The sequence below is a fragment of the Manacus candei genome, unplaced genomic scaffold (genome assembly GCF_025592945.1).
Source record: "Manacus candei isolate 608988 ecotype Guabito, Panama unplaced genomic scaffold, ASM2559294v1 h1tg000076l, whole genome shotgun sequence".
NCBI lineage: Eukaryota > Metazoa > Chordata > Aves > Passeriformes > Pipridae > Manacus > Manacus candei.
The window spans coordinates 7047578-7061245 of NW_026138124.1; the positions used below are offsets into that span (position 1 = coordinate 7047578).

At 51.1% G+C, this 13668-nt stretch overlaps 1 protein-coding gene across 4 annotated transcripts in view; it reads right to left on the reverse strand.

Moving 5' to 3' along the window:
• Window positions 1–13668, reverse strand: part of SMG6 (SMG6 nonsense mediated mRNA decay factor) — a 108780-nt gene that overhangs the window by 78613 nt on the left and 16499 nt on the right. For all 4 annotated transcript variants that reach the window (XM_051809779.1, XM_051809778.1, XM_051809776.1 and 1 more), the window contains exons 9-10: window positions 5199–5260; window positions 1202–1347 (exon numbers count right to left, since the gene is read on the reverse strand). In XM_051809779.1, the coding sequence (XP_051665739.1) occupies window positions 1202–1347; window positions 5199–5260 (208 nt within the window). The remainder of the gene's footprint in view (window positions 1–1201; window positions 1348–5198; window positions 5261–13668) is intronic.

Here is a 13668-nt window from a genome sequence, read left to right on the forward strand (position 1 = left end):
TGTGCAGCACAGACACCACTGTTAATTCACCTACCAGGGGTATTATTAATATTACTAATATAATAATTACCGTCATGCAGAGGCATTTGCTTATAATCATAAAGCACTTTGCAGTTCAAAGATAAACACGCCGTCGCTGGCTGGCATCTGGCAGGCGGGAGGGCACGGCTGCCTCACCAGCAGGACTGACAGCTCCCCTGGAGCTTCCCCCAGGAGAGGAGGGTGCCTGCAAGGCAGGCACGGTACACGGGAGCCACTTCCCAGCCCTCCGGCTGGTGCTGGTTCACTCCATCAGCTGACCCTGGCCACTAACCACCAGTCTGACAAGTGGCCAACTGGTTCACGAGGGAGAAATCTTCCAGCAGCAACTCTCTGGGGCTCAGCCTGATCGCCCACACGGTGGCTTTAGCTGAAATCCATCAGCTGGAGGCCTTCATCTTTGGGATTTAAATCCCAAGCCATCGGCATGTGAAATGGTGCTTCCTCCCACCCAGGGAGCACAGCCCCATCCCTGCTCCCAAACACCTCAGGCAGACCTGGGTACCTGCTGCTGTGTGGCATTGGGGACACAGGGAAAAACACATTCCCTGGAAGCATCATTTTAAACTCAGTGGAAGAGGCTTGGGTTTGGTGGCATCTCTGCTGACCAACACATTAAACCTGTCAATGGTAGAGTCCACGTACAGGCTTCTAGGTGGATGGAGGAGGTGAGAGGAGGAGGATGAGTAACACTAGATCTTGCTTTGTTCTCAAGCTGCCTTAACATAGGGCACAAGCTCCAACCTGGCCTTTCAGAGAGCGGCATCACATCCCCCAGCACTTGCACGGACACAAGCAGTCACAGGCAATACCATTCTCCCAACAGTCAAGGCCTTTGAGACCCTCCCAGCCCTTCTGGTGCCAGCAGAGACACTGAGCAGGGCCTACGTTAAATGCTGGGAGTAAAGCAGTGTCTTCCTTCTGTCCTGATGACTCAGGCTCCAGGGAGATGTGATGCCTCCTCACTCCTCAGACACCTCAGCCAGCTCTACGGAAGCACAGCCAAGGTCCCTTTGTGTTGACACCCGCAGGCATCCAACCACCGCTCCGCCTTCCCATCTGTCCCCAGTTGGTGTGCCCCCCCACCCTTCTCCACATGAGCAGCTCAGCCACAGAGAGTGGATGATCCCCACCCCAGTTCCCCTAAAGCAGCACGTGGTACCTTTGGGCTGGGAGTTGTACACTGCAAACATGTTGATTGCCACAAGCTGGAGCATGCGGGTGCTTCCGATGGGAGGGGGGCTGTGCTGCAGCAGGACCTGGAACTCCCTCAGGACCTCCTCGGCCACCGCAGGGAAAGTCTCCATCCTGCAGACAGAGAGAGAGGCTGTAGAGTGCAGGCTGTGCCCCGGGATGCAGGGCAGGAAGTCGACATGGCTTACCCCATGTCACATCTCCTGGGGAAGGTCACAACTCCTGGGGAAGGGGGAACCCCTGAGGTGCTGTCTCCTGTCCAGGAGCCGCAGGGAATGAAGGTGCAGGCTGCAACAGAGGCAGCTGAAGCCTTCCTTAGAGATGGCAGTGAGGGATTGCTCTGTGACCGACAGGCAGCATTCCTTTGGCAGGAAAACACGGCCTTTATGAGTCATTTCTGACCAACCATTTTTTTCTACTGACTTCTACCAATCTGGGAGGGGTGCCAAGGGGCCAGCAGCTCACTTGGACCGGGAGCAGCCCATGGGACTCCCAAGAAACCCAGGCTGCAGCAGAATGCACACACTGGTGCCACATTGCGGATGTGGCAATTCCAGTGCACTGAATGTTGGCCAGAGCGTGCTTCCTCCAGAGTGGTGCCGGTCCCCGGGCTCCCCGCTGCAGGAGCGGATCCCGTGGCACCGAGCCCCTTTCCCCCCCAAGGCTACACACTTCCCAGCACTCTGATTGAGCCCCTAAACTTCATCACTTCGAGCCCCACAGGACAGGGACTCGCCGACTCGTGTAGCTGCTGACAACGTCAAAGCTGGAGCGGGTCCCCGCAGCCCACAGCGCTGCCATCGCGCGTCAGGACACAGCAGCCCGCGGCTGCGGTGCCACGGCTGGGGATGGGGTGTGCTTTCAACACCATTCACAGGCACCCACGGAAATCTGACACGTTTATCCTACTCTTCATCACTAAGGAAATTAGCTGAGGTCACTTTATCAGAGCTGCTGGACCCTCAGCAACCTCCCAGCTGAAGTGGGGTCAAAAACTGAACTCATCGCAGAGAGCACAGTCAGTTCCCAAAAATGAGAGAGATGTGGTTGCCCACAACAGCCCTCCCAGAGAGTCCTCACCTGGTATCCCATGAAGACAACTTTATAACCAAGAAACTGCCCAAAACCTTGGGAACTATTGAGGGGGGGAAGGTCCTTCTGTCCCACTGCCTCTTCTGCTACATTTGCTGCTTTAATTCTTGTTTCTACACTAGAAAAAGCCACAGCCAGGCCCTGCAGACTATCTTCCAGCAAGTGTCCCCTCCAATTACCAGTGACATTGTTGGGTGTCCACATGGGAGCAAGGGAGTCAAAACCCAGATGCCTCACCCTCTGTGGAGCCAGGACAGGCAACCTCAGGGGCCTCCATAGCAATTTCCCCTGTCATCCCCCAAGAGATTCAGATCTTGTGATATCAGCATGCTACAGGCTGGATTAACGAGCCACTTCTGGTAACCCACATGGGCAATTCTGCTGGGCTTCCCCAACGGACTTTCAAGACAGTGATAGCTCTAGTTTTAAGGACAGAAATGGTTTTCTTCTTAGCCATATTTCAGGGGTGCCTTTCAACACTTGGGTCTGCCTAGCAGCAGGGTACCCTCTCCCCCGGCACTGTTTGCTGGAGCAATTCAAAGTCACTGTTACCTTCCCAAAAACAGGGGCTGTAACAAACAGGCCCCTTGTACTTTGTAGCTGTGCAGAACAGAGTAGCTCGGTTGACACAAAAGCAGTGCTCTTCCTGCAAGAGGCAACTTCCCTAGATTTGAGGCACAGCCAGGGAATTAGAGCAAACTGATTGCTTCTAAAGACTTCCTAGTTTTGAGAAATCTCAGACCACTTCCAGTGTATCCAGCAATATCCTCCTAGGGCAGACAGGACTCTGGGGATGGAGGAGCCCTTTGCAGGATGGGTTGTTAGTGAGGAGATGAAGATTATTGCCATGGAATAACAACAAGAAGGAGCGAGGGCTTCCTCAGCCCCACCAGCTGTGCTTTGATACCACAGCACATCTGGAACGGCGTGCAGTAACCCCACTGAGCTCAGAACCAGCAGGTCAGGAGTCGAGCGGAAGCTTTTAATAAATTGCTTACCTGTGGTTTTAGGAGCAAGAGTCCAATTAGGGCAACATCATCTTTTCCATATTTTTTACAGATAAATCACCAAGGATCCTGCCCAAAGAGAACTTGCCTATTCCTCACCTTTCACCTATTTTAAGCGCGGAAGCTGTTTAGCAGAGCTGGACGATTTTCTCTTCCTGTGTCATGGTATTACTTTCTAGTTCCCTTCTAAGTACTTCAGGGGATATTCTACCATTAAACATACTTGGGTTTTCTAAATGACTGTCCTGGGAAGCAACTGCCTCAAACGCTGCATCTTAATTACAAAAAAGTCTCAGGAGCCAAATGTGCAACTGATCTCTGCAACATCCCCATTAATCCCCTGCTGGCATCTGTTCAACCAGAGCTTGGCCACGAGCACGGCCCCACAGCACCGGGGACCAGCCGCCCCCCGGATGCTTGGCCCTCCAGCACAGACACGCTGCACTTCCCAAACCTTTTGTGGGCCCTTGCAGCTCTCCTCCTCTTTTCCTGCAGGCAGGAGGACATCCAGCACTGCCTCCTCACCGCAGGCCAGGCTCCTGCCCGGGAGCAGATAATCAGTGCCTTGTGACTCAGGGAGAGATCAAGAGCACAGGCAGAGAGCCGATGGTTCTCCCCCTCACCCTGACACTCTTCAACAAATCGGCCAGCACAGCTCCTGCTTCCCGTTGTTTACGAAGGGCCCAAAGTGAAGCATGTGACCCTCCTGAGTGGTCATCCCAGAAAGTGCTGGGTGGAGGAAGCGCCAAAGTGTCAGGCTGCGTGCACTGCCCTGCACTGCTGTGCCTCCCCACTCCAGGAGGGAAAGGGGACAGAGAACTGTACATCTGAGTCAAAAAACCCCAATAGTAGGGACAAGATGGCACTTTGAATCCACACTACCTTTACCTACGTGGCCTGGAAAACGTCTCAGTCCTATAACTTGTAGCCAACAGTTCTGCAAGAGACTGAAGGAGCCAAAAGAGCTCATGAAACTCCAGTGGCTTCCGAGGCACTGGCAGGCTCAAGCAGAGACCACCACTGCCAGGGACTGCCTGGATTCAGGCAAGGTCTCTTCTCAACAGCTGCTCCCACACAGCCCCATCCCGACAGTGAGGGCCAGTCTGGACCCAGAGCAGAGACAGCTCCATGGGAAGCCCATCGGCTGTGAGGCTGAGCTCTGCCCTCTGGGTCATAAGGATGTCCCCCAGGCTGGGATCACAGCCCAGGCTGAGATCAGGCTTGCTTTGCTTCAAGGGTAGCTGCTCAATTACTTGAAACCAGTTTATGACAACCATTGCCAAGGGCACTTTGTACAAACCAGTTCCCACAGCCAGGGCAGCTCTCAGCTACGAGGCTTTCACCGAAATGGCAGCAAGGAGATGAAGGGCAAGGCTTGTCTTGACAAGCTCCAGACGGCAGCTTTCAGCCACCACATGGATTTGCCTCGATGGCTTTGTGCTCCTTGCAGGCAACAGTCACCAAGAGCCCCCCAGAGCCACCTCTCTGCTCTTTAAGGGTGGGGGGGAGTAGAAGAGAGGAGGGCAAACCCAGAAATTAAAGGGGAGGGAGCATGGCTAGATGATGGGAGAGAGAGAAAACAGCATCTAGTCCCTCCTGTGTGTGTATCAACTATCTGAGCTCAGCCTCTGCCAGAGGGTCCCAGTGCATGGGCAGGAACAGGCTTTGAGGTGGGGGGAAGGAAAAGCCCAAGCCATAAGCAGTGTGGATCAGAGGGCGGGTAAGGAGAATAAAAACCAGGAGGCTAGGCCTGCAAGAATTCACACCCTGTGCCCTCAGCTCCAAACACAGCTTAGTTGCTAACAATATTAAATTCCAAAAAGACTTGTAATGTAGGAAAATAAAATAAACATCCTGCACACTTACCCAATCCTGGTAAACAGCTTCCCATGGGCATGGAGAAAACTGAGGATGAACCTTTTGTTCAGCTGCATGGGAAAAAAAAAAAAAAAGGAAAAAAAATAGAGAGAGGAGAAAACAATTAAACTCTCTCCTATTTCCTGTGAATTAAGAATGTCCCCAGTGACAGAAGAACCTGGCCTGGATGCTGGGGGTGGCACTGGAGATGGGAACCAAATGGACATGCCCAAACTCTTACAAACATCATGCACAGAGGCAGAGGCAAGTGCCAAACAGCTGGAGCTGGAGCTGGAGCCGGGAGAGGCGGTGGAGACACAGCACCCTCTGCCGGGTCCTGAGGTCCTGTGCAGGGGCTGCTGTGCCCCGGGCACCCCAACCCCGATAATCACACCCTGGGCACCCCAACCAGATACCTGCATCCAGAGCACCCACACCTCGGGCACCCTAACCCCAATACCTGCACCCTGCACACCCCAACCCCAGTACCTGCACCCTGGGCACCCCAACCCCAACATCTGCACCCCAGACACCCCAATCTGACACCCACACCCTGGGCAAAGGTCTCCTCCTCCATATCTCACCAGCTCAGAGCATGGCACAGCCTAAGGGGTTCTGCAGAAGGAGTCCCCAAAGGCAGCCTTTCCCACTAGCATTCCTATCGATGGAAAAAACAACCCCACAACCACCAGCAGCAGCCTGTTCTGTGCTCCCGACTGCGTCAGAGGCAGAGCAGCAGCTGGACAAGGCAGAGAGGGAGCGGGATGTCCTTCCCAGTGCTTTTCTGCAGAGAAGCCAGCATGGTGAGCTCAGCAGCAACGCTCAAAGCACTTGTTTGTGCCCTGCCAGGAGCAGCTCTCAGAAGCAAGGGAAGACTGGGGTGATGCTGCACCCTGTCATTTAACTCCAGCTTTAGGCAATTGCAGAGGTGGAGTTCAGATGTACCAGCAAAGCCTCTGAGAGCCTGCAACAGCAGTGCTGCTACTGAACTGCCAGAGAACAGCTATTGAACTGCCCAGAGAAGTTGTGGATGCCCCGTTCCTGGAAGAGTTCAAGATCAGGTTGGATAGGGCTCTGAACAATCTGGTCTAGGGGAAGATGTGCCTGCCCATGGCAGGGGGGTGGTTGGAACTAGATGGTCTTTAAGGTCCCTTCCTACTCAAACCATTCCATGATTCTGTGAACATGGAGCTAAGGGGACATGGGGGAGCTGGCTGCAGCACACAGCATGAAGGCAGTTTCCTGCCCTGCTTCGGTCCACTAACTCCAAAACCTGACTTGAATAATTACTTACTACTGCTCAGGGCTTTCCCAGTCCTTATCTAAACGGCTCTGAGGAAGGCTGTGGGTGGGTAAGCACTCACTCTGCCTGGCCCTGGAGGTGGCCGTGTCACACCAGGAGTGGACTGGCCTCGTTTTTACCTCCCCCAGAGCAGGAGGTTTTCCTCTCTCCCGTGTGCCTGCACAGCCTCAGCGCGGTGAGAAAAGCCAGGCTCCGAGCTCCGCGCGGGGAGACGCTCACCAGGAGCGGCCCAGAGCACCACCACGCTGCTCCCATTTGCACAAGGCTTTTACAGCTTCAGCTCCTCCACTTCCATTCACAGGGGGAATCAGAGGCACAGGGAGAAGATGAGATTACCTGGCAGGGCCATGGCAAAGCCCAGCCAAGAGCTGGGCACACGCCAGAGGATGCAAGATGGGCACTGGGCGGTGCCTCCTAAACTCCCTGCCAGGTCTGGCTGCATGGGACAGTTGTCACAGGCAGTCCCAGCTCTGGTGCTAGCTCCTGTTCCCATTTCCTGAGCCCCTGGGCTCATGCCATGACTGATGCCAGCTGCTCTGCAAGGTGGGATTGCTCGGTGAGGTGTAATTAACCCGGCTGCGTTCCTGGAGGACCCATGCAGGAGAATGATGCCCTGCTGCAGAGTCGCTCCTGGGCCATGTGCGAGTTTAAACATAAAACCTGTCTCATAAAACAAGCCAGACCAATTAAACTGGCCCCTGCAGCAAGGGGTTCTTGCTTACTCACTATTTTACTGCTGCCCTAAAGAGCCCTTTTCACTAGAACTCAACTTTATTTGCCACCATTTTATTGACTCTGCAGATGGAACCCAGAAGAGACTGGGGAATACTAGGACAGCACAGCAAAGCCCTTATTCACTTTGCCAGTGAAGTTGGGATATAGCTGATTCTTCAGCTTAGGATACCATGACAATTGAGAGCTTAAAACTTTTAACAGGTACTTCAGGTATTTTTTTTTCAGTCAACAGCTTGTGGAGGCAGAAAGATTGCAGCCCCTCTGGCTACAATCACACACACTGACACAGATGCAGCCTAAGGAATCTGAGCCCCCAGCTAAGTGCAAAAGCCTTCGTGGGGCAGTGGACAATGCTCTGCCTCACAGCAAGCCCCTGTGCAAGAGCTGGAGGAGAGGGTCCATGCTCTGTGTTCCCTGATGGGGAATATGGAAAAGAGAAGGAACTTGTGGCCTGACCCATCTCTACTGGAAAGCAACAATCATGGGCAGGCTGTACGTGGGGGAAAGAAGAAACTGGGGCAGAAGTTTTCCTCTAATGCCCACATTCACCCACAGCCCTGGGAGTGCTCACACTGCAATCCTCCACACTGCTTTCCGTCAGCAGGGGAGAACCAAAACTCCCCACCTTGAATGGAAAGTGACACCCAGCAGGGACATGCCCGGAGTGTTTCCACAGATGCCCAGCTGCAGGAGGGTCTACCAGGACATTGGCTTCACCCCCATCTTAGAGCAAGTTTCACACTCAGCCTTTTCATTTCCAATCCCAAGGACTAATCAGTCGCACTCCACCCGAACCAGTACAGTGCTGGGACACAGATATGTGCATACAGATAACTGCTTTTTTTAAGGAAATGTCATACCTGCCTCTAGGAATGAAGCATGTTTCATACCTCTTGCCAACTTAATCACAAACCCAGCAAGCCCAGGCAGAGCCCTGTGTGCCCCAGCACTGTGGCATCTCAAGCAGGCACCTCACGCTTCTTTCATCACTTTTTCTCTCACAGCCTCAAGGTTTTGATGAGCTCATCACTCAACTTTGGACCTTTCATCTCCGAGTTCACGCTAAGGCCACGGGCTGCTTTGACTGGGCTTTTCTCTGAATGACTGTTTCTCTACTGACTCACCTGTCCCTCAGCCTCCGGGTACCCTCCCAGCTGCTTCCATCAAATTCTGCTTCTCATGGGGGTGAGAGGGAAACAGTGAGAGGGAAACAGTGACCTCCACCGAGTGGGCCCGGCTTTGGGGCACAGAGGAGGAAGTTCTGTCACCTGCTGCTCTGCATTCACATAGCAGAGAGGAACACTTCCCAAAAGCACTGCCAGCACACTCACTACCCTCACAGTGCTACCATGAAACCTGCAACAACTTAGTACCTTCTTATTACGCTCACTTTGCAGCCCAAAAGCAATCCCCTTCAAAGATTTCCCAAAAATAGTCCTCGTGCTAATGTCAGGACGACAGACTAGGACTCCCTGCACAATTATATTGCTGCTCTTTGTGGGCAACTTTGCTCCTTGGGACAGGGAACCAAATATGGATGGTTCCAGCCGCTCACTTGGGAAGAACCCACCAAGAAAGGGCTTATACAACAACAAAACTATGTCAAAAAATGGATTTTGGCCCTTCCAGCTGAAAAGTGGGCATCACCGATACGGAACTTATGAGCATATAGTGAAGGCATTAGTTATAAAAACAAACCAGCTGTCAAGAAGAAGAAGGGGTCCCTGCACACAGTAGTGCCTGAAGCTGAAAACAGCTGTTTCGGCTGTCATGAGTCAGCATGTGCAGACAGACTAAATCCACCTGGGAAGAGGCAACCTCACCAGAGGAAGCAGCCCAGTGCTGCTTGGGGAGCATTCACACACCTCACTGCCAACCCAACTGGATTTGTTACCATGGAAGAAATCAACAGTGACTAACAACTTCTCAAGGAGCAGCTAAAAGAGCAGAGATAGCAACAGGCCTGAACAGCCAGCTCAAATCACCGTGAGGCCACGGGGAGTACGGCCTGACAGCACAGAACCGCGGCACTCAGACGTCTTCGGGAAAGGTCTGTCATGTCTTGAGCCAGGAAAGAAGAAAGCAAGACTCAAACCTCCTCAGGAGACTGTGCACTGACCTAAAAAAGGGTTGAAAATGGTGTCTCCCATCCTAGAAGAGCAACCCTGGAAATGCCACCGGAGAGCACAGGAACAAGAGTGCCATGATCTGGGCTGGGAAGCAGAGCTGCTGCGCTTCGACCCAGTGTGGACCCGTTTGGCTCTGGGCGAGGAGTGCACAGAGCTTTGGCACCTGAGCATCAGCCCCAGCTGTGAAGGAGGCACCAAATAAGGGAAAGATTCTGGAGGAGCGACTCCTGGGGAAAAAGTGTTTCAAGTTAAAAATTGTTACTTCAGGTTTGGAAGTAAATTTCAGGATCTGGTCTTTATCAAGCGAGGCAAACTTTCTTCAACATCAGCAAAGCATCTGTGGAGCAGAAAGTGGTGTCAGAGTCAAAATAGGCTGCAAAAGACAAGTCCATTAATCAAGAGACCAGATGCAAAATTGCCTGTAACAAATGCGCTGTCTCCACCGGAGTGGAAGGGACTGGAGCACAGCGGGATGTTCTCCTGAGTCTAGGGGTCTCCTCAGTGACAAGGGGTTGGGATACAGACCACAGAGCCACACAGCTCTGCTCCAAAACACGTACCACACTCATCTCAAATATTTTCAGGGTTTCTTGGGCAGCCAGGCTTTTCCAGGCACAGCTTCCTTGCTGAGAAGTGTGTGAAACAACATCCAGGCACCCAAAACGTGCCATATTCTCACTCCCAGCTCAAGGGTTAGAGATACCACATTAATTATTAAGATTATTCCTCTCTTTCCATAGGCAGTTCCTTCAGAGCTTCACACCACCCAGTCTAAGAGCAGCAGTGAACCCACTACCTGCCCTGGACACGGCTGTACAAACATGAGCCTTTATCCCACACCATCCCAAATTGGCAAGGCACAGCTCTGGCTGCTGTTTTCCACAGTTGTGTCACACTGAAATAATACCAAATGCTGATACAGAGCTTCCTGAAAAGCCCAGGATGCTGCAGTGGGCTCAACTGGCAGGATACCAGGAGGAGGTTTGACTGCTACAGGTGTAATCCCAACAAAGTGCTGCTGGAAAGTGTTTTGTGCAAATGGCTACCTACACAAAGGAGACCAGACAAAAGGGCTATTAAGATTGTCTGGCATTTTTGCAGTGTTTACAAGGTACCCGTAGAGCTGTGGGCAAATTCCAGCTGGGCTAATTACCATAATCACTCCTCTTCATATACCACCTGCAACCACAAATGGATACAGAGCTTGCCTTGGCTTCTTCTTGCCACGTGTTTAGTGCAGGTTTCTGTTCAGCAGTCACAATGTCCTGCCTTGAAACGGATTAATCTCTTCTGCAGTAGAAGCAATTCCAGTGAAAATCCTGCTGCTTAACATCAGACATCGCACAAACGTAAAATCCAATTTGCTATGACATGGAAGAAAGAGGGAAGCCTGATGTATCATGGCCTTGAGGCACAAAAAAATTAATTTACAGGTAAAGAGACCCTGAGACACGTCCTCATCTTTCGCAGTGAAGCAGCTCCAGCTCCAGGACACATCTCGTGGCTATAAGAGTTACAAGCCAGCAACTCCACAAGAGAAAAAGAGGCATTTAAGAAGCCCCTTGGCATAACCAGTGAGTTTTTGAGCTCTTCCTTCATCACTGCAGGGAGCAGGTGAGAGGAAAAACGTTAAGGAAGAAAACAGTCTACTTTAGTAACATAAAGATCAAGCTGTGGTAACTTCACTGGCTCCAAAACAAGTATCTGACCTATTAATAAATTCAACATTATTTATAACGAATTTACTACCAGAATTTTCAATTCAATGAAAGCAGGTCAAATGGAATATTTATATGTCTGTTACTTCCTTTTCAACCAAACTCGTATCTAAATTTGTTTTCCATGAATTAGTAATACACAACATTCTTGAAAAAATATTACCATTAAACTGAATGAAAGCTGATTAAGCAACCTCTTAAACAGCAGTTCTTCAGGGACCCCCACTGAACTGGATGGAAAGAGGATGGTAGAGACTCACTAGCAACATCTTTCATCAACGAACAGAAAGGAAATTCTGCTGTCAAACTGCCCGTGACAGGCAAAGGGAGCAGCAAGTAATGATGGCTACAGAGCTTTCACGCAGGGTTATTATAATCGCTTCAAAATCTGGGGGTTTCCAGCATCAAGTGTCATGTTATGCATCTGGCATCACATCTAAAATTAAGCCTCCAGGAGATCGTGCCCGAGGCAGCTTCTCCAGATAGGCTCTGGGGACTACAATGGCTAAATTCCCAATGCAGTGTCCAGTAAAAAGGATTAAACACATCCCTTGGATGTACAAGCAGAGCAGGCACTGGGCAGCACATTCGCATCTAAATATGGCATCATCCGGGCTGACACTGAAATACTGCACCCAGTTCCAGTGCCCTTATTTTTAAAAGGATGCTGAAAAGTTGGAAAGGGTCCAGAAAACCAGCCATAAAAGTGATTCAAAGGCTATAAATGATGCCTTGCAGTGAAAAATTTAAACGGCTCAATGTGTTTAGTGTGATCAAAATAAGACTCAGAGGCGATTGGATTGCAGGGTGCAAAGTGCCTCTGTGGTACTTAAGGGCTCTTTACACTCACAGGACAGAAAAGCACAGGAATAAACTGGAAACATTCATTCTGTAAATAAGGTGAAAGTGTTTCAGAACCAGTGCAATTATTACTGGAACAAACACCCCAGGAAAAGGGTGGATTCTCAAGACTGGATGTCTTTCTGGAAGTACTGCTTTAGCCAAACACGAGTTATTTGGCTTCGTATAGGAGTAGCAGGGTGAAATTTAAGGACCTGTGATATACAGGAGATCAGACTAGATGATCTAATGGTCCCTGCTGACCATAAACTCTATGAACCTATGCGAACACGCCAGAGAGACCTCAGCTGAGATATCAAGTTAACTTTTGACACAAAACTTTTCACAAATTGGCTCCAGTGCTGCAGGTCGTTTAGGATACAAGCTCAGCTCTTCAAGGCTGCATCTGGTTAAGCACTGAAAGCGAGCTGACCCAAGCAGAGCCTTCTGTGTCCAGCAGGTAAGAGGGAGGCCACATGTGCACTGAAGCAGCCCCAACCAGCAAAAGCAGCTTATACTCAAACACTCACTGTTTGCCAGAAGTAAAAAGCATTCCCCTTCCTGCGACAGCAAATTGACACTAAGAAAATGTGTGATGAATTCTGGTCACAAGAGATCAGCTGTTAATGCAGCTCAGGGTGTTGTCAGCCTTCTTCACTAACCTGGTGTTGATTATTCGTGGGGTTAAAGCACAAAGGAGGGAGATAACATGAGAAATTAGGGAGGGTGAAGACTGAAGAGACTGAACCCTGAAAGGCTTAGAATGGAGTCAGGCCAACAGAAAAGACATTTGGACAACAGGCTGAGCAGAGACAGAGCCTTCCAGAAGGATGACAGCTTTACCGCACGCAACCTTCACACTCCTGCTCTCCCAGCCCCGCTCACCGGCAGGGATAACGGGACAATGGGAGCCACTCCCAGCCAGCCTTATGCCTCAGGCTTCCACAACCTGGAAGTAGTTGTCCGCCCTGCTGCATTCCCAGGGCACTTCCAGAGCCTTCAGTTCTACCTGGGCAGTAGCACACAGGGCACGAAGGCATCTCCCTCTCCACTTTGAATTATGCAGCAGTGAAATCTGATGGGGAGGAAGAGTAGAGCCAAGGACAGAGGAAATGACACAGACTCCAGCAGGTTCCACTCCCTGATCCTCCGGAAGGAAGTTTCTTTCCTAGTACCCACCTCCACAGTGGATACGAAGCCTGTCTGGAAATGGCTCATTCAACACTGAAGAGAAACAAACATTCCCCATGGCAGAATTAAGAGGTTTGGCTGTGGAATACGAGGTGCCAATCTCAAAATGTCTACAGCAGAGAGCAGGAAAAGCTGGCCTGGGCCAACTTCAGACAAAGATCAAGGTTAGGCTAACAAAAAAAAGAACGACTCAAGAGAAATCAGTGTCTACAGCCTTTACCTTGCTCTGGGAAATCTCCCAGCCCTGCTATTAAGACATTTTACTTCCTTTACCAGTACTGCCCGTTCTGGCAGCATTCTTGTCTCAAGTGCAAACTCTCCCTTCCAACACACTCTGCAGCGCCTGGATCATCAAACCCACTGCCCCGAGGAAGGACTCGTGTGCAGCAGCAGGAGGGGGTTTGGTTACACACAAATCCCTGGCTGATCAGCACCAGCAGGAGAGGAAATGAGGAAAGAGTGACTGACAGGGAAAGGCGGTTTCTGGATGGTTGTACTTGGTTTTAGAGTATGAGAAGCTTGTTGGAACTTGAAGTCTTGCTACCCTCACCGCAGCCTCTCTG